Genomic DNA, 24,679 nt, shown 5'->3' with positions numbered 1-24,679 from the left:
CAGACTGTTTCTCATAGCCCCTGCACCATTTTCCTGGAACTTTCTGACCTGCTTCATGGTTGGAGGCTGGACTTTGTACTTTTTGCATAGCTGTCGGTCTGTAATCCCCCTCAGCTTCGTACTGGGGAATGCATTTGTCTATCTTTTGTGTTGAATCTTCTGCTTACTGGATTCCATCTCTTTATTATAGTGTAGTTCCTCTTTTTGGTGGAATATTTCCTGTAGTGGCTTCTTGAGGAAAGTATAGTAATTTTTTGTGAGACTTTTCATACCTGAAAACCTCTGTTCTATTTATACTTAGTATGGCTAGGTTTAGAATTCTAGTAGAAATTAGTTCCCTCCTAACTTTGAAAACATTTCTTTTTTGTTTTGTTTCTTCTAGCATTGCCACTGAGAAGTCCAATGCCATTCTCATTCTTGTTTTTTTTTTTTTTTTTTTTTAAGTTTATTTTGAGAGAAAGGGCGAGAGGGAGAGAACTCACCTGCATCTCCACGCGAGCTAGGGAGGGACAGAGAGAGAATCTGAAGCAGGCTTGGTGTCGTCAGCATGGAGTTGGAAGTGGGCCAAAGCAGGGCCTGATGCGAGGCTTGAATTCATGGAAATTGTGAGATCATGACCTGAGCCTAAATCAAGAGTCAGACACTTAACTGAATGAGCCATGCAGGCGCCCCCATTCTCATTCTTGATTCTGTTTTGACATTTTTTTTTTTTTCCCATTCTGGAGAGTCAGATTTTTTTTCCTTTTCTTCAGTGTTTTGAAATTCCATGATGATATTCCTTGGTGCTGGGCATTTAGTGGGCTTTCTGAATTTGAAAACTTTTGTCCCTCAATTCTTGAAAATATTCTCATTGCTTTTTTTTATTTACTTCTATTTTCTTTCTTTATGGAACTAGTAAATATATTAAATGTATAATTTAGTTTTCTCTCCTACTTTCTGCCTGAACTTTTAGTAAGTTTTTAATTTTTGTTACATTTAAAATTTTCAGTTCTTTTTCGTTTTCTGAATATTCATTTTTAAAAAATAACATATTGTTCTTTTTCTATAGGTGTACTATTTTCTCTCACTTCTCCAAATATATTAAAGATAGGTGATTTTTTTCTTCCTGTGAATTGTCTGTTTTCTTCAATTTTCTTTCTTTTTCTCTGTTTGGGTTTTTGTTTTTCATGTTAGTGGCTTTTCTTACAGTCATTGGTCCTCTGCTCATATTTAAGATTGAGGCTTATTGGGAACTTTGGGTTCATGGTATTATTTATTAACTCTAAACCTTATTATAAAGTTTGCTGTCTCGGCTGTCTATTGGGGACCCTTTAATGTCTGTATGTTCAGGTCTTTCTTTTGCATTGGGGACCCAGAGAATAATCATCTAGAATATTAGATCTGGCTATTGACATTATGGTTGCTGAATAATTCAAGAGGGTTAGAGGTCTCAACTTTCAGTGTGGAGATGGACTTTGATTTTATTACCTCTTTTCCACTGTACCTGGTCTCCCCTAGTCCAGATCCTCTATTAAATTCTCTAGGCAGTGAGTCTCTAGTCCTCTACCAGGGTTGGGAAAGGCCAGAATCCTGGCTACAGTGAAGTAGTGCAGGTGACTAAGTGAGTTTTAAACAGACTTCCATCTGAGCTTCCTGTTTGTAGCTCCACCTTCACTGTCACTTGTAAGAGTACTCGTGTAGCCAGTTCCGGAGTTTTTAAGGGGTCCTGTAATGTACATTGCATAACTTTTTGGCTTTTCCAATGTCTAGTTTTCTTTTATTTCTTTTTTTTTTTAATGTTTTATTTTTTATTTTGAGAGAGAGTATGTACAAGCAGGGGAGGGGCAGAGAGACAGGAGAGAGAGAATCCCACACAGGCCTCCACACTGTCAGTGCAGAGCCGGATATGGGGCTCAAACCCGCAAATTGTGAGATCATGACCTGAGCTGAAATCCAGAGTCAGATGCTCAACTCACTGAGCCACCCAGATGTCCCTCCGTGTTTAGTTTTCTTGACTCTGCTAAGTCAGTTGTCGCTTGCCTTTCTGCTCTACAATCTTAAAAAACGTAGTTGCTATCTTCTTTTCTGTTCTCTTTGTCCTTGAGTTTCTGTTTTGCTTTTAGTTCCTTTACTGTGATTTTTAGTGAAGAGTGAAGTTTTGGAAGACTGCAGAGTTACATGTACTAGTTCATTCTCATTCAAAGCCACAGTTTCTGAAGCGCAGCAGTTTTCATCTCATAGTTAGATGAAATGCATTTCCAGGTGTCTGAGATCTTTAGCTTTAGCGTAGCTTCCTTTTTTCATCCTTTCCCTCAGTTCCCCTATCCACACTTGAAATCTGGAAGCAGACTTACTTTATTTTTTATTTATTAGAGTATCTTTATGTTTTTAGATAAAGCATCTTTTTAGAGTATTTTTATGTATTTTATCTTTTATAACCCTGGGGTATTGTTTTACTTCATGAGCGTGATCAGAGTTTGAAAACTGTATCCTTTAGGTGTGGTTATTTTAGTATACATGTTGCCGAAGCAAGTACTACGTGTGGTTATTTGTAGAACCCAGTGCTTGTTCTAACACTTGCACTGTTAGTGCCCACCTGACTGTTATTGGAAAATGCTCACACTTGAAAAGTTGAACGTATTATATATTTGAGAGATGATTATTTAAAAAAGAAATGTTCTTTCAACTAGTATTTTTTAAGATTTCTCCAAAGATGGTTTGTTATTCTCATTGGTTGTCTTGCATTGTCTGAATGTATTTTACAATATCTAATTCTACCCTGATATACTAACTGTACTACATAAACTGAGAGCTTTAGATATGGGTTTTTTTTCCCCCTTTGTTTGCTTCTCATTTTGAAGTCATTAATTTTAATTTTTTAAACTTTTTATTTTTAAGGATTTCAAATATATTTAAAAATAGAATAGTGTAATGAACTTCCATGTACCCATCAACCAGCTTCAACAGTTATTAACTGTTGGCCCATCTTGTTTTGTCTGTACTCTTTACTGTGCTCCCTCCTGGATCATTTGGAAGCCAATCCCAAACACTGTATATAGTTTTATCTGCAACTTTAACTATGTATCTTTTTTTTTTTTAAACGTTTATTTATTTTTGAGACAGAGAGAGACAGAGCATGAACAGGGGAGGGGCAGAGAGAGAGGGAGACACAGAATCTGAAACAGGCTCCAGGCTCTGAGCGGTCAGCACAGAGCCCGACGCGGGGCTCAAACTCACGGACCGTGAGATCATGACCTGAGCCGAAGTCAGACGCTTAATCGACCAAGCCACCCAGGCGCCCCTAACTCTGTATCTTTAAAAGATACATAGGAGCCCTCTGATTGCTGACCTAATAGAAAATAGAAAATCTGTTCTTCCAGTATTACTCTTGCAATGACGATTCTGCTCTGTCTTATTAATATAAAAGTTCACATTTTCTTCAGTATTGAGTGTCATTAATGAGGCTTCGTCATGTCCATGGCTGCCACTGGATATTTCTGAAAAACGAAGACATACGTGGGAGAAGACAAAGGTGTAACAAAGACATACAGAAGGAGGGAAAAAGTAGTGAGTAAGGGAAAACATATAAGGAGAGGACCTATGTCTATTTCTGATGCTGCTTAGGAACATCCTTTCTGTGGGGGAATACTTTCAATCATATTTTAAGGTTGAAATAAAGACCTAAAATTCCTACTTCATTTGAAGGATGATAGGGTTGGAGCTGAGGTGATAGGAAGATGGAGTGAGTAGGGAGAATGATGAAAGTAGAAGACGACAGAATTCGCAAATATGTGGAGATTATATAACATGCTCCCGAATAATTCATGGATCATAGAATAAAAGGAACGTTAAAAAAAAATATCTTGAGACAAATTAAAATGAAAACACAATATACCAAAATGTATGGGATACAGCAAAAGCAGTTCTGAGAGAGAAGTTTCTAATGATAAACACCTACATTAAAAAAAAAAAGATCTCAAACTATCTTTACACCTCAAGGAACTAGAAGAAGAATAAACTAAGGATAAAGTCAGCAGAAGGAAGAAAATAACAAAAGTTATAGCAGAAATAAATGAAATATAATGTCTAGGGAGACAACAGAAAATATTAATAAAACTAAGAGCTGGTTTTTTTTAAGATATACAAAATTGACAGATCTTTACCTAGATTGAGAAAAAACACATAGAAATGAAAGACACATTACAATTAATAAGAGAAATACTAAGGATCATAAGAAACTTCTGTGAACATTTATATACCAACAAATGAGGTAACCTAGAAGAAATGGATAAATTCCTACAAACATATCCAGTCTACCAATTCTGAATCATGAAGAAATAAAAAAATCTAAACAGACCAATTACTAGTAAGGAGATTGAATCAGTAATTAAAAATCTCCCAGCAGAGAAAAGTATAGGACCAGATGGCTTCCCTGGTGAATACTACCAAACAACTAAAGAAGAGTTAATACCAATCTTTCTCAAATTTATCCAAAAAGTACAAGAGGAGGGTACATTTCTTCCAGATTCATTTTACAAGACCAGTATTAATCCTAATACCAAAGCCAGACAAGGACACTGCAAGAAAAGGAAATTACCGGTCAGTATTCCTGATGAAGGTAGATGCAAATAGCCTCAACGAAATATTAGTAAACTGAATTTAATAGTACATTAAAAGGATCATGTACCATGATCAAATGGGATTTATTCCTGGAATGCAAGGATGGTTTAGCATATGCAAATCATTAAATGTGACACATCACATTAACAAAATGAAGAATAAAAATCATATCATCTCAGTAGATACAGATACAGAAAAAGCATTTGGAAAAATTCATTATCCTTTCATGATAAAAAATGCTTAGCGGGGCACCTGGGAGGCTCAGTTGGTTAAGCATCTGACTTTGGCTTAGGTCATGATCTCGCAGTCTGTGGGTTCAAGCCCCGAGTCGAGCTCTGGGCTGACAGCTCAGAGCCTGGAGCCTGCTTCGGATTCTGTGTCTCCCTCTCTCTCTGCCTCTCCCCTGCTCGTGTTCTGTCTCTCTGTCTCTCTTGCTGTCTCAAAAATAAATAAACATTAAACAAATTTTTAAATGTTTAGCAAGGGGTGGGGTGCCTGGGTGGCTCTGTTGGTTAAGTGATCCAACTTCAGCTCAGGTCATGATCTCACAGTTTGTGAGTTTGAGTCCCATGTGGGGCTCTGTTCTGACAGCTCAGAGCCTGGAGCCTGCTTCGGATTCTCCCTCCCTCTCTCTCTGCCTCTCCCCACTTGAATGTGCTCTCTCTCTCTCACTCTCTCTTGCTCTCTTGCTCTAAGATAAGTAAACATTAAAAATTTAAAAATAATGCTTAGCGAGGTGTGCCTGGGTTGCTCAGTCAGTTAAGGATCCAACTCTTGATCTCGGCTCAGGTCATGATACAGTTTGTGAGACTGAGCCCCATGTTGGACTGTGCACTGGCAGCACAGAACCTGCTTGGGATTCTCTGTCTCTGCCCCTACACTCCCCCCTCTCAAAATAAATAAGCATTAAAAAAATATTTAAAAAGTGCCTAGCAAATTAGGTACAGATGGAACATACCTCAACAAAATAAAGGCCCTATATGACAAGCCCATAGCTCACATCATGCTCAACAGTGAACAGCTGAAAGCTTTTACTCAAAGACCAGGAGCAAAACAAGGATGCATATTCTTACCACTTTTATTCAAAAAAGTACTAGAAGCTTTAGCCAGAGAAATTAGTCAAGAAAAAGAAGTAAAAGACATCCAAATTAGGAGGGAAAAAATAAAATTGTCCTTTTTTGCAGATGACATGATATTAGATATAGAAAACCCTTAAAGACTATGCACACGCACATGCACACAAACCCATCAAAAACTGTTAGAACTAATAAATGACTTAAAGTTTCAGGGTACACAATCAAAAACAGTTGCACTTCTAATTAGGTTTTTTTTTTTTTTTAATTTTTTAACGTTCATTTATTTTTGAGACAGAGAGAGACAGCATGAACGAGGGAGGGTCAGAAAGAGGGAGACACAGAATCTGAAACAGGCTCCAGGCTCTGAGCTGTCAGCACAGAGCCCGACGCGGGGCTCGAACTCACAGTCTGTGAGATCGTGACCTGAGCCGAAGTCAGCCACTTAACCGACTGAGCCACCCAGGCGCCCCCAGTTGCACTTCTATACATTAGCAATGAACTACTGAAAAGAGAAATTAAGAAAATCCCATTTATAGAATATCAAAAAAGATAAAATACTTGAGAATATATTTTACCAAGGAAGTGAAAAATCTGGTCACTAAAAACTGTAAGATGTTGATGAAAGAAGTTAAGACACAAATAAATGGGAAGATATTCCATGTTCATGGATTTGAAGAATTAATGTTGTTAAAATGTAATACCCAAAGTGATCTATAGATTCAATACAGTCACTATCAAAATTCCAGTGGGCCTTTTCACTGAGATAGAAAAAACAGTCCTAAAATTTGTATGGAACCACAAAAGAACCCAAATAGCCAAGGCAATTTTGAGAAGAACAAAGCTGGAGACATCACATTTTTAAAATTCAAATTATGAAGCTATAGTATTCAAAACAATATGGTATTGTCAAAAACAGACACATAGATCAGTGGAACAGAAAGAGAATCCAGAAATAAACCCATGCATATATGATCATTCATTTTTGACAAAGGAGTTAAGAATATACAATGCAGAAAGGGTAGTCTTTTCAATAAATGGTGTTGGGAAAACTGGATATCCATATGCAAACGAATGAAACTTGACTCCTATCTTATACCAGACAGAAAAAACAACTGAAAATAGATTAAAAACTTGAACATAAGACCTGAAACTTTAAACTCCTAGAAGAAAACATAGTGGGGTAAGTTCCTTGACTTCAGTCTTGGCAATGATTTTTTGAATTAGACACTGAAAACAAAGGCAGCATAAGCAAACATAAACAAGAGGGACCACATCAAACCAAAAAGCTGCACAGTAAAGGACTCCATCAACAAAATGAAAAGGCAGCCAATGGAATGGCAGAAAATATTTGCAAACCACATATCTAATAAGGGACTAATATCCAAAATATGTAGGGAACTTTACAACACAGTAACATACACACATGCATATATATATATATATATATATGTGTGTGTGTGTGTGTCTGTGTATATACATATACATGTACATATACGTGTGTATATATGTGTCTCTGTATATATATATGTATACACGTATATACATGTATATATATACAGAGACACATATATACACACGTATATGTACATGTATATATATACACACACATATATATACATATATACATATGTATGTATCCCAGATACATACATATATACATATACACACACACACACACACACATATATATATATATAGGATGTGAACAACACTTTCAACTCCATAAGTTAATTAATTATAAAAACTAAAAATGGATAAGAGACCTGAATAGACATTTTCCCAAAGAAGACATATAAATGGCCAGGAAGTATATGAGAAGTTGCTCAGTCTCACTAATCAGGGATATGCAAATCCAAACCATAGTGAGATGTTACTTCATATTTGTTAGGATCTCTATTATCAAAAAGACCAAAGACAACAAATGCTGGCAAGGATATGGAGAAAAGGGAACCCTGTACATTGTTGGAAAGTAAATTGGTGCAGCCACTATGGAAAACAGTCTGGAGGTTCCTCAAGAAATTAAAAATAGAACCACCAGGTGATCCAGCAACCCCACTTCTGGGAATGTATGCAAAGGAAACAAAAATCACTATTTCAAAGAAATAGCTGTACTCCCATGTTTGTTGTACATAGAAACAACCTAAGTGTCCATTGAGAGGTGAATGAGTAAAGAAAAATGTGTGTGTATTCACACACAATAGAATATTGTTCACTCAAAAAAGGAAATCCTGCCATTTGCAATAACTCAGATGAACTTGGAGGGCATTATACTAAGTGAAATAAGCCAAAGAAAGACCTACTACAAGAGATTGCTTCTTTGTAGAACCTTAAAAAAAAGTTGAACACAGAAACAGAATAGTGGTTGACAGGGGCAGGGTGGGGGTGGGTGGGTAGGGGGGCGGAGGCTGGAAAAAGGATACAAACCTTCCATTATAACATGAATAAGGTCTGGGAATGTAATGTATATCATGGTTACTATGGGTAATAATACTGTGTTGTATAATTAAAATTTGCTAAGGAAGTAGAACTTGAGTGTTCCTATAAAAAAAGGTAACTGAGGTGATGGATATGTTACTTAACTTGGTGGGACTCCTTTCCCAATGTATACATGTATCAAATCATGTTGCACACTTTTTATATATCACAATTTTGTCACTTTTATCTCAATAGAGTTGAAATTTTAAAGAAGTAGGAGTAGGGTAAAAAATATAATAAATAAAAAATAAAAAAGTAGGAGTAGGGAAGAGACAACTTTGTCATATCATGCTGGTTGTTTATTTTGTACTCTTTCATATTTACCAATTGAGTTTTAGTTTCTCCACTTCTGTTGTCTTTTCAAAAAAATCCAAACATTTAGATGTTGGGTGATAGATGTTAAAATACCTTAGATGTTTCCCTCAGTATTCTTATTTAATTTTTTTAAGACTATTGGAAGATTTAATAGGTTTGATATACTTGTCTCTAGCCTGCCAACCTGCTAAGAAAAAATATTTTTAAAACTTATTAAATAGCATACAAATAAAATCTAGAAAGCCACATAAAACAAATACATAGTTTAATGAATTATAAGACAAACCTAAGATAATTTAAATGTCTTTGAATTACCAATGAACTATCACAAGCCCATAGGAAAATAAATTAGTAAAGTAATGAGACTTTTTCCAAAACTGTTAAAAAAATTTTTTTTAAATGTTTATTTACTTAGAGAGAGCATGAGCAGGGGAGGCGCAGAGAGAGAGGGAGACATAGAGTCTGAAGCAGGCTCCAGTATGCCAGCTGTCAGCCCAGAGCTCGACATGGGACTCAAACTCACGAACCATGAGATCATGATCTGAACCAAAGTCAGATGCTCCACCAACTGAGCCACCTGGGCACCCCGCTACCAAAACTTTTAAATATCAGAAAAAGCAACATTGACTTGTAGTCTTGTATAAATATGGTAATGAAAATTGCAGTATTGTATCTGTGAATAATATATATTTAGATATGAATATTATTTTTAGAGTTGCAAATAGTGTGAAAATGGTACCCAATAGCACCATTGTTATGTTGTGGTAACAGATTTATTTGGATTATGTCATAGGTCCTCAGTGCAGAAATGCTCCACTTTTCACTTTTGTATAGTATTCAGCATGTTACTGGCACGTTTTATTGTTTTTATTGATATCATTTATGACAAAATGTGACTGCTGAATAATTGAAAAGTTCAGTGATCTTCTGGATTATTTTACAGTTTATGAGTAACTGCTGCCCAAGCCAGACAGTGATAGTTGAACACTAGTTATCAGTTTGTTATTTATAACTTTCATGTTAGAATTACTAATTATTGCTCTTACCAGTCAGTAGACTTTCTAAGTTCATGTTTTAAAAATTGTTTGAAAAACGGTGTCTAATTCATTGAGAGAGAAAAAGAGACCCTTTAATTACAGTATTACATTGAAATACTGAAAATGAATCTAAACTTTTTTAAGTTTGCTCATTTGAGAGAGAGAGTGCAAGTGGGCAAGGGGCAGAGAGAGAGAGAGAGAGAGAGAGAGGGAGAGAATCCCAAGCAGGCTCTGCGCTGTTAGTGTGGAGACTGACACACGGCTCAGTCCCACAAACCGTGAGATCATGACCTGAGCTGAAAGCAAGTCTGACGTTTAACTGACTGAACCACCCAGGTACCCCAAATCTAAACTTTTATTTCAAAAAGTACCCTTGGGAGACACTGGCAGCACAGAGCCTGCCTGAGATTCTCTCTCTTCCTTTTCTCTCTCTCTGTGCCTCCTGCTTGCCATCCCCCTGCCCCCACTCTCTCTCTCTCTCTCTCTGAAATAAATAAACTTAAAAAAAAAAAGGTACCCTTGGATAAGAATGCCTTCAAGCAAGAAAGAATACATTTTAAAAGCTGAATTAAAACACTAAGAACGGTTCAGTGTTGAAAACTTTTCAAGTGCATTAAGGTTTTTTTCCTCCTCCTCTTTCTTTATTGTCATGCTATGATTCATTCTTCCTGAGGAGTTCTGTGTAGCACATTTTCAGGAAAACATGCTTTTTAAAAGAAATTAAAAGTTTTGTTGTAAATTCAGAGCTGTGCAGTGTTCATTTCTGTAGTAAGTGCATGCAAGGGAAGAACGTCCTCCTTTTTCAAAACATGCAGTTGGGATGTGCTTTAACCAATCTACTGTTCTATTTCTAACTTCCCTCTAGGAGCTGCAGCTGGAACATGCAAGACAAGCCTTTGCACTGAAAGACAAAAGCAAAAGTGGCATGATTTCTGGTCTGGATTTCAGTGACATCATGGTTACCATTCGGTCTCACATGCTCACTCCCTTTGTGGAGGAGAATTTAGTTTCAGTAAGTAGAAAGCAAGTACTTCAATTTTCTCTTTCCTTAACATTTTTGAACCATTGGGTCCTGGCTCACCTCCTTGGACACACCTGACTGTCAACTATTCTAACTTAATGTTTGGTTGGTAGAAGGTAAACAGGTATGTGTAAGGGAGGTGGGAGTGCTGTGATGGTGAATAGTCTTTCCCGGATCAAGTTTTTTTCAGAGCCACCATCGTGCTCTCCTATATTTCTAAATTGTTTATTTCCATTTACAGAGTCCAGTGAAAGAAAACAAGGGAGTTTGTAGACAGGGGTGTGCAATTACTTTTCCCAGTGGGCAGGGCAGTACTTTGCCCAGACACTGCTGCCTTCACCTTGGCCTTTTTCCATCCCACCAGGCTCCCAAAGCCTTGCTATAAAGATGGCTCCTTCCTTTGTTGCCTGCAGGGTGCTGTTTGCTAGAGGAATCATCACTGGCCTCTACACTGTTTTAATAACCATGGCCGTGGCAGAAGGTATGGAGGAAATATGTGGGCATCAGCCAATGTGGCTCCCTCCTCTCTCTGCCCCTTCACCTGTGCATTCAGTCTGCATGGACCAGACGGTTTTTTTGTTCTGTCAAACTGCTAATCTTTATAAAGTAATCATCTGGACCAATAGCAAACTGATGTCATTCACTTCCTCACAAAGAGTGCTGAAACTTTCCTCACTTACCAGTTCTCTTGTTCGTGCATTGTACTTATGTATAAGTTTTTGATTGCTGCTTGTTTTATATGGAGGGAAGCCAGTGAGTGCTTTTGTTGTTTCAGCTGAAGATCATTATCCCTGATTTAGACCGGGGTAGAAAGATCAACTTCTGTTCTTTTTCTTCAGTGAATTTGAACATGGAGCATGTCACTTTGTCCTACACATTTCACCTCCTTGACACCCATCTCCCACTCCCTGAACCCTTACCTCATACCCTAGCCAAAAAATGAGAGAAGGACAGAAAGAAAGGGAGAGAAGGAGGAAAGGGCGGGGGGGGGGGGGGAGGAAGGAAAGAAAATTCTACAGAGGGGGACTCTCATTGCCTTGGAATGAGGGGACCCATTTAATCTTTTCCAATTGGGTTACATAGACCTATTATAGCTTCAACTTACCAAATGCCATTTCAGTCCCTGAAGGAATGTATTAAATAATTTGAGTTCTCCTTTTGGGTCACTGGCATCCAAATTCAAGCTAATACAAATATCATCTATATTTGGGTTAAAGCATGTATGTGAGGGATGGGTACATTTGCCCATCATTACCTACACTATTCTTAGTAGACCTTTGTGATTAAGGTCACACTGGTATTTCCATAAGTATTTCTTTGAGTTTTTATTAGAGAATGTTTTTAATCATATGGGTTCCTCTGACTCCTGGCTTAGAAATTAGGCTTTTGCAAACTATGAAAAATGTTCTCTTTTGAGTTTATATCCAAGTGGTGGGCAGAGGGAGAACTTACCTCTTCACCCTGCAGAGGTAATGAAGGCCAGATTGCCCCCCACCCCCATCACTCCCCAGGCACAAGAGAGCCTCTTTTGCACTGTTCCACTAAAGATGTAATTTATAGTGAATAAATGCTCCCTAGATTTTCTCTACATTTTTTGGAGTTTTTGGTAGTTGTACCTTTCGTGATGCAGATTCAGACTGTTAAATATCTTAATTATAGTAGTGGTCTTTAAAAAAAGAAAACAATTAGGAAAGTTGATATTGTGAAATAGTTTTAAAATATAAAGTTACCACTGGTTTTTGTGTATGGAAAAAAGCAAGTTTAAAAAATACTCTGTATTGTACATTGATGTTTGAATTATCCTAGACTAGCAAGAGTTCATAGTTGAGGATCTTGAAAATCCTGTTTAAATAACCATTATTTTTGATCTGTGATAATTGTATTTGTTGTTTCTGACCTTATAGGTAGATGAACCGTGAAGTCCAACTTCCAGATGTTGCTTTCTTCCTTAAAACCTAAATTACATAGACCTCCCTGAGGGCGTGAAATGCACTGAGTGTTTCAGTAGGATACTTTCTTTGTATTTATGGACTGGTTGTTAATCGCTTTAATAATGAAGACTACTTGGGATCTTCTTTGAGAAAAGTGTAGTGTCCTTAAACGTGTTTTATTTGTTTTTGCTTACTGTTTATAAACTTTTCCTGTTGTCATTTCCTAGGCAGCTGGAGGCAGCATCTCACACCAGGTTAGCTTCTCCTACTTCAATGCATTTAACTCCTTACTGAATAATATGGAGCTTGTTCGTAAGATATATAGCACTTTAGCTGGCACAAGGAAAGATGTCGAAGTCACAAAGGGTAAGATTTCAACTGTGTGTTGATTGGAATGTGCATTTTCACTTTTCTTTATCTAGGGCATGAAGCTGACCTAAGTTTACCACTCTGAAGCCAGATCTAGAGAGTGTGTTACGGTGTGCGTATGCTTCACTTGGGCGGTAGTGGTCTTCAAAAATCCAGGTGCATTTGATGGGGTGCTGGGGTCAGGAATAAAAAAGCAGCTCTGACAGTTTTGAAAAGAACCTTGGTCCGGTCTGTCAAACCGGCTAGTGGCAGTGTGGCCGAAACTTGTTTGTACTAGGAGGGAGTTGTGGCAGAAAGATGGGCAAGCCTCCTCTTTTTGCTGTGTTGTAGTAGGGTGTTTTCGTTGATTGGAGAATAACACGTCTTTTATCTTGTGACTCTGGAGACGAAAGCAAATAAACAAGATAAGAGAGAGGATTCTAAAGAGATTGTTTTATCTTTGAAATAAATTTGTTTTTGCTGGTTCCTTGTGTTAACATTTTATCTTTTGCCGGCTTTCAAACTTTCATAGTGGAACTTAGGTATTTAAATTCAGTTTTAGATTTTTAAAATAATTCTAAAATGCCTTTAGCTTTCAGAGGATAGTTGGTTAAACTAGAAGCATGTTAAGAATGTTTTAAGATTTTCAATTCTTTCTTTTTCTTCTAGAGGAGTTTGCCCAGAGTGCCATACGCTATGGACAAGTCACTCCACTAGAAATTGATATCCTCTACCAACTTGCAGACTTATATAATGCTACAGGGTAACTATTCCAATAATTCTTTATGATATTTATTATAGGACAGTTCCTGTAACATGTGAAGCAGGGGTATGCTTTCAGTTCATTTTACGGTTGTTAATTCAGTCTACAAATTCCAAGAAAGAGAGAGAGGCCAAATGAGAAACGGGAAGAGGGAGAGACAGACGAAGACAGACGTTTAGGTTGGGGGGAATGAATGAAGGGAAAGGGAGAGAGAGCAAGAGGGGAAAAGAGCAAGGAGGATAAGAGAAAAGGAGGGAAGAGAGGGAGAGCGGGAGGTAAAAGAAGAGAGTAAGAGCTCATGGGACTTGTGAGAGGGAGATAGGGGACAGAAGACACACGAGAGTGAGGGGGAGTGAGAAGTAAGAGAGGAATGGGGAAAAGTTGATTTCATCTGGACTCGATTAAATGTAAGAGATTTGTTAAAATTTGCCTACATTTATAAAGTAAACGGCAGTACATGTCCAGGTGTCTTATAATCTTTTTGGTTCATTCACAAATGGTCATTTTTACAGAATAGTGTGTATCATTTTGTGTTGGAAGGTATCATTTCTTGAAATATGTTCGTGACGTTATCATTATGGTTATCATCATAGTCAAGCTCAGATATTTTATGCCTGCATTCTATTTTTTAATTTTTTAATGTTTATTTTGAGAGAGAGAGAGCATGTGCATGTGAGTGGGGGAAGGGCAGAGAAAGAGGGAGAGAGAGAGAATCCTAAGCAGGCTCTGCACTGGTAGTGCACTATGAGTGCAGAGCCCAACTCAGGACTTGATCTCATGAACCGTGAGATCATAACCTGAGATGAAATCAGTAGTCGGATGCTTATGTGACGGAGTCACCCAGGGACCCCTAATGCCTCCACTTTATAGACTAAAATAACCAAAGCACATTGAGAGTTTTTGATTTGTGAAGTTCTTTTGTAAATCCAAAAGAAAAACCTTCATCTCTGGGCAGGATTTGTGGGATGCGGGACTTATGCTCTTATATTAGGTTGCAAGATTTTTTTAAGTGTAGGAATATCCGAAAAATGGTTTTTGTCTTTGTTTTTGTTTTTAATACGAAATTTATTGTCAAATTGGTTTCCATACAACACCCAGTGCTTATCCCAAAAGGTGCCCTTCTCAATACCCATCACCCACCCTGCCCTCCCTCCCACCCCCCATCAACCCTCAGTTTATTCTCAGTTTTTAAGAGTCTCTTATGTTTTGGCTCCCTCCCTCTCTAACCTCTTTTTTTTTTTTCCTCCTTCCCCTCCCCCATAGTCTTCTGTTAAGTTTCTCAGGATCCACATAAGAGTGAAAACATATGGTATCTGTCTTTCTCTGTATGACTTAATTTCACTTAGCATAACACTCTCCAGTTCCATCCACGTTGCTACAAAAGGCCATATTTATTCTTTCTCATTGCCACATAGTATTCCATTGTGTATATAAACGAAAAATGGGTTTTAACCCTAGAGCTGAGGACTATTAGAATCTGGGTGTATATATGGGTGATTTATTGCCTTTATGCTACATAATGAATTGGTCTGGAGATGATACTAAAAATGCCATCCAGTCTTTGGTGATTGACATGAAATATCAGGCCATGTCTCATTCATCTAGAATTCACATTTTTAGCAGAGGTTCTGTGCCACCTTTATAAGATAATAAATGGTTTCAAAAAATGCTTTTCAAAACTAGATCTGAAGTGATCTACCTGGTTCATGGAATGTACTTATTTTTAAGTAAATTTTTTGGAAACAGTAGTACAGGGTTCAAAACTCAGAGCTTAGAAGAGCATGCTGTAAAAAAGTACCTCTTCTATCCTTGTGCCTTTCCTTAAAGGCAACCAGTATTCATCAGTTTTGTATTTGTCCTTCTCAAGATACTTTGTACCTATGCATTAAATATGTACCGTAAAGGAATACACTTAGTATGTATGAACTGTCAATGTCTATACTTTACTTCTAACAAGGATTAGTTCTTTACTTTTAGTATCTACCATTGGAGTATTATTAAATTTGTGTAGTACATATTATTTTTCTGAGATCTTTTGCTTTTTGTTGTGGGATCCTGGGTTTGGAGATTTTTTTTTCACTAAGATGATCTGAGTGAATGGAGAAATACTACTTTATTTTACTATTATGTTTATTTTAGAGCGTGAGCAGGGGAGAGGGGCAGAGGAAGAGAGGGAGAGGGGGAGAGAGAGAGAGAGAGAGAGAGAGAGAGAGAGAGAGAGAGAGAAAGAGAATCTTAAGTAGGTTCCATGCTCAGCACCAAGACCGACACAGGGGCTCCATCCCACAACCCTGGGATCATGACTTGAGCCAAAATCAAGAGTCAGATGCTCAACTGACTGAGCCACCCAGGCGCCCCAAGAAATACAACTTTTAAAGCATCATTCTTGGGGTGCCTGGTGGCTCAGTCAGCTAAGCATCCGACTTAAGTTCAGGTCATGATCTTGAGGTCCGTGGGTTTGAGCCGTGAGTCAGGCTCTGTGCTGACAGCTCAGAGCCTGGAGCCTGCTTTGGATTCTGTGTCTCCCTTTCTTTCTGCCCCCCACCCTCCCACTCACACTCTTTCTCTCAAAAAATGAATAAACATTAAAAAAAATTTTTTTAAAGCATGCTTCTTGGGGCACCTGGGTGGCTCAGTCATTTAAGCCTCTGATTTTGGCTCAGGTCATGATCTTTTGGTTCGTGGGTTCAAGCTCTGCACTGGGCACTGTGCTGTCAGCTGGGAGTCTGGAGCCTGCCTTGGATTCTGTGTCTCCCTCTCTCCCTCTGCCCCTCCCCTGCTCATGCTCTGTCTCTCTCTCTCTGTCTCTCAAAAATGAATAAAAAGGTTAAAAAAATAAAAAAGCCTAGTTCTTTTCCCATCTTCTTTTTTTCTGAAGCAATATGATCTTGGTATGAGGAGTTTGTTGGTGTCTAACAGTTTTTTCTTCCCCATATTTTTGCCTGAAGGCGCTTGACTTTGGCAGATATTGAGAGAATAGCTCCGTTGGCTGAGGGAGCCTTACCTTACAACCTGGCAGAACTTCAGAGACAGGTAGGAGGAGTCTCATAAATAGAATCACCTTCAAAAATGCTGAAATAGTATGTACATGACAGCCTAAAGTTCCTGAATGCTATGAAAATTAAAAACTGTCCAGAAAAAGTCTCTACTTAGCTCAAAGATTGCAACTGTTATTCCCACCCTCATGGATTATTTTTATGGGGACCTAAATTTATGTTTGTGTTTTTTTCTTTATTAAGATAAGGGAAATGAGAGTGCAGACATACACGGGCTTGACTCCTCCCTAGAACTAGCAGTCTTCCTTTCACTTGTGTGGTGACACTTAAAGATTAGTGTTAAGTTCACTTTGAAAAATTAGACTGATATTTATAGGGCTTTAAAAATACAAAACATTCTTCTAATGAAGTACATCTTTCACTGAGATCATGCTTTATAGATTACAATAATAACACAGGAAAACTATATAAGTAATGAGCCAGAAAGACACCCTTGAATATTACTACATTTTTTAAATAAAATATTAGCATTTTTTCTTAAAGGATGATTTAAACAATAGCTTCTGAGTCCCATAAAGTTAATACAGTCCCATTTCTGATTACAAAAATACTACCTCAGTGGGAAAATAAACCCCATGATATTACATGGAAGAGTACAATGGCACAGTTATTTTTCTTTTCTTTTCTTTTTAAGTCTTGTTTTAAATTGAAACTTTCACTTCTGTGGCACTTGGAGGAGGCCCCAGTTGTAGTTATGGTCACATGGCTTTGTGTGTGGGGTGAGGGTTAGGAGGGCTCCTCCCTGTCACCCGGTATTTCCCTGCTGTCATAGACAATGCTTGTGTCCCACATGATTCCTGAGGAGACTTGTGCCGTATGAGACATTGAAAGGGTGTGGGGAGATAGGGAAGAAGACAGGAAAAAAAGGAGAGAGAGAAAACACTAAATGGGCATGCCACAGAAAGAGCCCAAGTCTGTTTTTTCTTCATTGCTGCCACATAGGTGAATAGCCACATGTGCTAGTAAAACATCAAGGCATGTTAAGTGTGGTTCACTTTGGGAAATTTTGGTAGGAAGTTTTTCTTCTTCTTGTGCTCCATGAAATGATGTTTCTGCTTCTAAAGCTAATTAGGATTTCTAGTTCTACTTTTCATAATAAAAATGTTTGTAGTCAGGTAAGTAGATTGAAAATGGAAAATTTTGCTTTTATATCTACATTTTATGTTAATACTTTGTTTGGAGTGTAACAAAGCTTTCTGTAGATTAAGATATATCTGTAACTCCTTACAATTTAGCTTCTTTAGTAGCAAAGAATTCTTACCTGCTGCCATCAAAGTTTATTTCCACTGTACGTTCTCAGGTCCTTAAAAAATAGATGGATTTATTCCAATTCATTGATTTATAATAAAATTTAATAAAATTGTTAAATGGTTGAGATATTGAAATATTTAAAGAGCTTAGTGAATTTAATTTTACATTTTGTGGTATACATTTATGAAAATTTGCTCTAGAAATTTGAAAAAGTTGCATTTCAAAAGATATTTTTCAGTATTATGTGTCTATAAATAGCTTATAACATTACTATATTTCCTATGCTGTACTTTCCATCTCTGTGACGGATTTAGTTTATAACTGGAAGTTTATACCTCTTAATCCCCTTTATTTCGCATCCCCCCCCCCCCCCCCCGCCCTACACATTCCCTTTGGCAACCATTATTTACAACAGCCAAGATATGGAAGTAACCCAAGTGTCCACCAGTAGATGAATGGATGAGAAAGATGTGGTACGTACACACACACACACGAATATTACTCAGCCATAAAAAGGAATGAGATCTTGCCAATTGTGACACCTCGGATGGACCTAGAGGGTATTAATGCTAAGTGAAATAGGTCCAAGAAAGACAAGTATCATCTGATTTTACTTACATGTGGTATCAAAAAAACAAAACAAACACAAAACCCACCAACTCTTAAATCTTGTTTTGTAAGGCCAAGAATATTGAATTAAAATTCAGGTGTGATTTACTGGCAAAAGAATTTTGTTAATCTATTTTCCCTAGCCTTATTTTTTCAATCGTACATCTCAGTAGGTATTAAAATCTAGCTTTTTTCTCCCCCACCTCGTATAGTCAGTATAAAAATCTTCAGCTTTTCCTTTTCTTCTCTCCATTAATAGTATGCTGTTTTGAAGAGGTAGCTCTCTTCATTGGATTGACATACTACCTGAAGTAGTGTGGTTTGGGCACATAGCTTGACTTGTGGCATGATCTTGCTCTAGGTCATTCTCATTTATAGATTGAGGTATGTTCAACAACAAAAGCAGAAGAACTTTCTGCTACCCAAATGAGGTCTCAAGTCATTTCCTATCATACATATGTGCTTAGGGAACAGGTTAAAAATCAGTTAAGATTCTCAACCCTTATTTTGCTTTGAAAAACACTTAATTAATCTTGTTAAATATCACCTTCATGATCATAATCATAACTTAAGGGAAAGTGCCTTTTCCTTTGGCCCATTTGCTCACGGTAGGCGATCTTCTTAGTGTTGAGTATTTTCTTTCAGTCTAAATGCTAAAAATTCAGTACACAGTCATTAACAAGCATGACAGCTACAGTAGCGTTCTACTTATGAATATTCATGAAGTGAAATCCATAGCATTAATTACATTAATTTACATACCTGAATACAAGTGAACCATAAGTTACAGTGATAGCTAAGCTTGAGAAAAACTTACCATATTGTATTTAAAAAATAAATAAATGCTATTTAATAAGGGCAGAGGCCAAAAGGCATTTGGGTGTTTATAGTTAGAGATGTTTTTAGCTAAGAATTAAAACACACTGTAATCCTTCAGTTTTCATAGGATTTTGTAGGGCTTATAAACATTAAAAAATTAGTTTTTAAGTGCTTATTTAATTTTGAGAGAGAGAGCAACAGAACACAAGCGAGGGAGGGGCAAAGAGAGAGGGAGACAGAATCCAAAGTAGGCTCCAGGCTCTGAGCTGTCAGCACAGAGCCTGACATGGGACTCGAACTCACAAACCGTGAAATCATGACCTGAGCTGAAATTGGATGCTTCACTGCCTGATCCATAAACATTTTGTAAAGGAAGAGAGAGGGTAAAGAAAATATATATGATGAACACATGAGAGGCTTTTTATATTAATAAAAAATAGTGGTAATTTTATTCTTTTTTGGGATCATAGCCTTATTTGAGTTTTAGTTCAACATATTTTTTTGAAAGGAGACATGATTGAAAATAATAAATCTATGAGAACGAGGCCTGTTTTCACCCAGTTTTGTAATTGAGAAATTCCATTTTGGGATAAAGTTTTATGTGCATGTTTTTAGAAGTTAAAAATATTTTTGCTGTCCAAGAAACAGACTCTTAACTTATCTTTACCTTGAAGACACACACTGTGTTTTCCACTGTGCTATCTTTGAAACAGAGTATTAGAAGTAACTGGTTAGCCTTGCTTTGTTCAATCAACGTTTAAAAAACTAACTGAACATAGTCAATATAATACGTTGAAGTGATATCAAAAAGATTTTTGGTTTAGTAAATGAAAATAAATTTTTTTGAAAATTATTTTATACCATCTCATTCTTTTTGTTTTTTAATGTTTATTTATTTTTGAGACAGACCGAGCATGAGTGGGGGAGGGGCAGAGAGAGAGGGACACACAGAACCTGAAGCAGGTTCCAGGCTCCAAGCTGTCAGCACAGAAGTCCCACGCGGGGCTTGAATTCACATACTGCAAGATCATGACCTGAGCTGGAGTTGGACACTTAACTGACTGAGCTACCCAGGCACCTCTGATCTCATTCTTTTATAACTTTTACTTTTGTAGATGTTTACAATGTAATCGCTTCTTGCCCTTTTGGCTAAGATCAAGTGTACAATGCATATTATGTGTAATTTAATAAAACCTATTACTTATATTTATATAGATATTAGTACGATGGATCATGTATATAATTTATAAATGAAATCATAATCTTTGGTTGGCAGGAGTATTCATTCATAAACGGTTGTTGAAACTATTTACTTAAATAATGGTGGAGAATGCAGTGGGGTGACTAGGGCCACGGGTCTGCTTATTCCCCATCTCACTATGAGACCTTTATTGTCACTTGTCCTGTCCTTAGTATGGCCATCTTACCTTTAAATGCACAGTGGACTGACTGAGAAATTAGTACTTTGTGGTCTCACTGTGGGTTAGACCATCCTGGTGGTCTCAAAGGGAGTTTATTTACAGAAGATTGAGAAACACTGGGCCCCCCAATGGCTGCATTAGAGCACAGGTCTTGAATGCTGCTTGGTAAAGTACTTTCACCCTTTGGGAGATAGTAAATCTCTAAACAGTCTAAAATTAGTGTTGTTATTGTAGTGATAAAGAGAACAAAAAGTAATTGTCTTTTTGGATGGCCCATTTGCTCTTCTATGAATGAATCAAATTATGCTTATATTAAGGTTTTGTTAAAATATCCTACTCTTTCCCTTATTTGATTTCAAATATAAATATCAGTTCTATTTATTGCTCACTTTTGTTACAGTACATAAATTAAACACAATGGATGGCAATGCAGTTGTCTGGGCTAACTTGGTAGGAAAAAATGTATTTCCTACAAGATCATGATAATGTACTACTCTGTAATTTTCCACCATTTTCATGATGGTTTCTTCCACATGCTAAATTCAGTTTTGTACATAATAGGTATATACTTTCACGCAATGGATTATAATAAAGTTAGTGTATTGTGATAGTTGAGCTTTATAAAATATGTACTGATATTTGAAATAATGGTGTTTTACCAATTTTTTTTGCCAAGGGTTTTCTCTGGGTTTCATTTTGACTTTTCATCATACATTACTTATTTTCCTTTTTACTATAGAATTTGTTGAACCACAGCACTGGCAAGCATAATGAGCTTTTTTTTTTTTTTCTTTTTTAAGCATAATGAGCTTTTAAAAGATCTCTGCCTACAGAGATCACAATCAAACATTAAACATTTAGGTATCACATGCTTTGGTTAAAAACTGAAAAGATGTGTATTGTGATTCAAGATTTACAAAACAACCAAATAAAACCTTTCTATAGGCTGCTTCTCAAATTATTTGTAAATATCCAGGTTTGTCATATTTATCTTGATTAATTGAGCTTTGAAGAGATTGTACAGATGAAAGCAAGTCAGAGTAGACTAGCTTTTTTTCTTTCTTTTAGATTTTAGGCATGGATTCCCTCTCCATTAAATTATTCTAATGAGCGTATCTAAGCTTTTTATTATGCAGGTTTTTAAAAAAAGCTCATTCCAAGTTAATATTTTTCAAGTTTTCTTTATAATAAACCAAATATTTTATTCTTTCATTTCAAACTGTTTATGCAGCATAACTGCTGTTTTCATAAAGAATATATTAAAGAACAAGACTGGCAGACTAGTATAGACAAATTATTTTAGATCCTTTATGTTGTGGTTTACCTATGAAATAACATTCTGAGTCACAATAGGGTTTTTTCCTTTGCATTGTTATCATCATAAATCCTATGTTGTAACTATAAATGTGGGTAGCTAGGATAGTTTTCAGCCTAACTACATAGCAGAATGATTTAAAGCCTTTAAAAAATAGTAAGCTCCAGGCCCCAGAGACTTATTTTTTAAAGCCTTTCTTTGGATAGGTATAGCTGGAGAATACATAGGTCTAGGAAAGAAAATGCTCAGTAACATGGTTCAGAAATACGTGGTTAACTAGTGATAACCTCAGTGGTGAGCTTGTAAAGCCAGAAGTAAGGGGGCCAAGGCTCTGAACTCTTAAAACCGTAGTTATTAAAGTTTTTCACTTCAGTCCCAAAGAGAAGCATTTGACTTTGCTTCACCTACATATACATAACAATCCTAGCTGTGTGACTGCTCCAGCCTTAAGAAAAGAGGCGATAGGCGGCCAAACCAAATCCAACCTGGAGGCTGTTGGTGAAAGAAGTAATGGCCTTGAGGCATGGGAAGATAGCACCAACAGGTGCATTAGATCTTGATGCAGTAATTGATGGACCTAGGCATCTGATGACTTTCAGTCAGTAGAGAAGGTGTTTTTTATCATCCGTATTCTCTGATTTAGGAATCAAGATAGTTTGTGTACCTTTTAGAAATATATTTTTTTAATGTTTACTTTTGAGAGAGAGCGAGTGAGAGCGGGGAAGCCGCAGAGAGAGGGAGACAGAGGATACAAAGCAGGCTCCATGCTGACAGCAGCAAGCCCGATGCGGTGCTCAAACTCACGAACTGTGAGATCATGACCTTAGATGAAGTTGGATGCTTAACTGACTGAGCCACCCAGGTGCCCCCATTTTTGAAATATTTTAAAATTTTAAGTTAGCTAAAGAAGGGGGAAAGATTTTTTACTCGAGACATTTACCCGAAAGATCCACTTCTCTGGAATGATAGTGTATTCTCCAATATTAGAGAAATCAGGTATTAATAGGCTTATTAAAAAACGGGGCGAGAAGAAGGCAACTGTGTCTCTTAGGCTAATCGAGGTATCTATTTTAAAATCATAAGTAGCTGAATTGTAGCCTTTTTTATTTGCCATATACTTTTCCAAGTGTCTTTACCTATTTTTTCCTCCCTGCAGCAATCGCACGGTTTAGGCAGGCCGATCTGGCTCCAGATTGCCGAGTCTGCTTACAGATTCACTCTGGGCTCAGTTGCTGGAGGTGAGTGACATGTGCAGTGTGCTGTCTCAAGCTTGTGTGAATTCAGTACTATCTCACTAGACCAAGACAGGTCAGCAAAGGTGCAGTTTCTAGTTCCTGCGGGTCATAACTACAGAGCTTTCTGCAGTGTCCTTTATTTCTACCTGTGATGAGAGGATTGTCGCAGCACAGCTGTGGCCCCTCTGGCTCCAGTGTGTCTTCAGGACAAACCCCTGTAATAAAGTGAAAGTCTGCATGCGTGCTGCACTCGCCTTAATTATCCTGTTAAGACAGTGTGAAGAAATGGAATAATGGTGTTGGGGGTGAGGCAGGTATACAAATCCCAGAACCTTACAAAACAAAACAGCCTCCTAAAGTGATTGATTCACTGTAGCTTTTCTACTTGTATTTTTTTTTTTCCCTCTCCCTCTTTACTGGCTAAAGAATTATCTAGACTTGTAGTTAATATTTGCTAAAATGAACCCCTAGTCCCTGCTCCTAGGCAACATTTGAGAGACTTTTTTTTTTCTTACATCTTTCCATAGAAAATGTATAGAATCTGAAGTAGCTTTGTTGAGAAGATCCTAGGAGGTGTGATTAAAATGCTTATGATTTTTCAAAATAAGCCTGAACTGATGAAACTATTGTTTTTTCCTTTTCAGTTTTAGAAGTTGCAGAACATGTTTTGGTTTTCTTTTTTTTTTTTATTAATTTTTTTTTTCAACGTTTATTTTATTTTTGGGACAGAGAGAGACAGAGCATGAACGGGGGAGGGGCAGAGAGAGAGGGAGACACAGAATCGGAAACAGGCTCCAGGCTCCGAGCCATCAGCCCAGAGCCTGACGCGGGGCTCGAACTCACGGACCGTGAGATCGTGACCTGGCTGAAGTCGGACGCTTAACCGACTGCGCCACCCAGGCGCCCCCATGTTTTGGTTTTCAACAGTTGAAAAATAACACTCCACTTCATTTTATAATTTTTTCCAGTGTCAGAAATCCTAAAGCCTGGCATTAAAAAAAAGCCAAAAAACACAAATTCTGTACAAAGGGATAGGGTCATGTTGAGATGTGGTTCCAATATTATGGTCATAACTAAGAGTAATTTACCAAAATGCTTTAGTAAACTAAGTTTTAAAGTTATAGCTACCTGTTTCTACACATATGGTTATTTTAAAGGGTAAATGGTATAATATTTAGGCATTGAATGGAAAGTATAAAGAAATATATAATAGTTTCATGTTGTGGAAATCAAGTCTTGATGACTTAACGTTGGTAATGACTTGAAAATGCACGCAGTTGTTCTCTGAAGCAGCTGTATTTATGGGTCCCAAATGCTAGCCTGTCATCCTTCAGCAGTGTATGGAAGAAGGAAGAATAACATACAGTCTCTTTTGTGAGAATAGATACCGTGTTTTGTTTTCTAGTCC

General features: G+C 37.3%; 1 protein-coding gene across 4 annotated transcripts in view; it reads left to right on the top strand.

Annotated features, from left to right (window-relative positions):
* SLC25A12 (solute carrier family 25 member 12) overlaps positions 1-24,679 on the top strand; it is a 206,765-nt gene that overhangs the window by 145,230 nt on the left and 36,856 nt on the right. For all 4 annotated transcript variants that reach the window (XM_053215279.1, XM_053215281.1, XM_053215280.1 and 1 more), the window contains 5 exons: positions 10,368-10,514; positions 12,682-12,820; positions 13,472-13,565; positions 16,514-16,598; positions 23,193-23,274. In XM_053215279.1, the coding sequence (XP_053071254.1) occupies positions 10,368-10,514; positions 12,682-12,820; positions 13,472-13,565; positions 16,514-16,598; positions 23,193-23,274 (547 nt within the window). The remainder of the gene's footprint in view (positions 1-10,367; positions 10,515-12,681; positions 12,821-13,471; positions 13,566-16,513; positions 16,599-23,192; positions 23,275-24,679) is intronic.

Source organism: Acinonyx jubatus, chromosome C1, assembly GCF_027475565.1.
Source record: "Acinonyx jubatus isolate Ajub_Pintada_27869175 chromosome C1, VMU_Ajub_asm_v1.0, whole genome shotgun sequence".
NCBI lineage: Eukaryota > Metazoa > Chordata > Mammalia > Carnivora > Felidae > Acinonyx > Acinonyx jubatus.
Note: the sequence above shows the minus strand (reverse complement) of the source record. Positions and strands in the feature narration are given on the sequence as shown.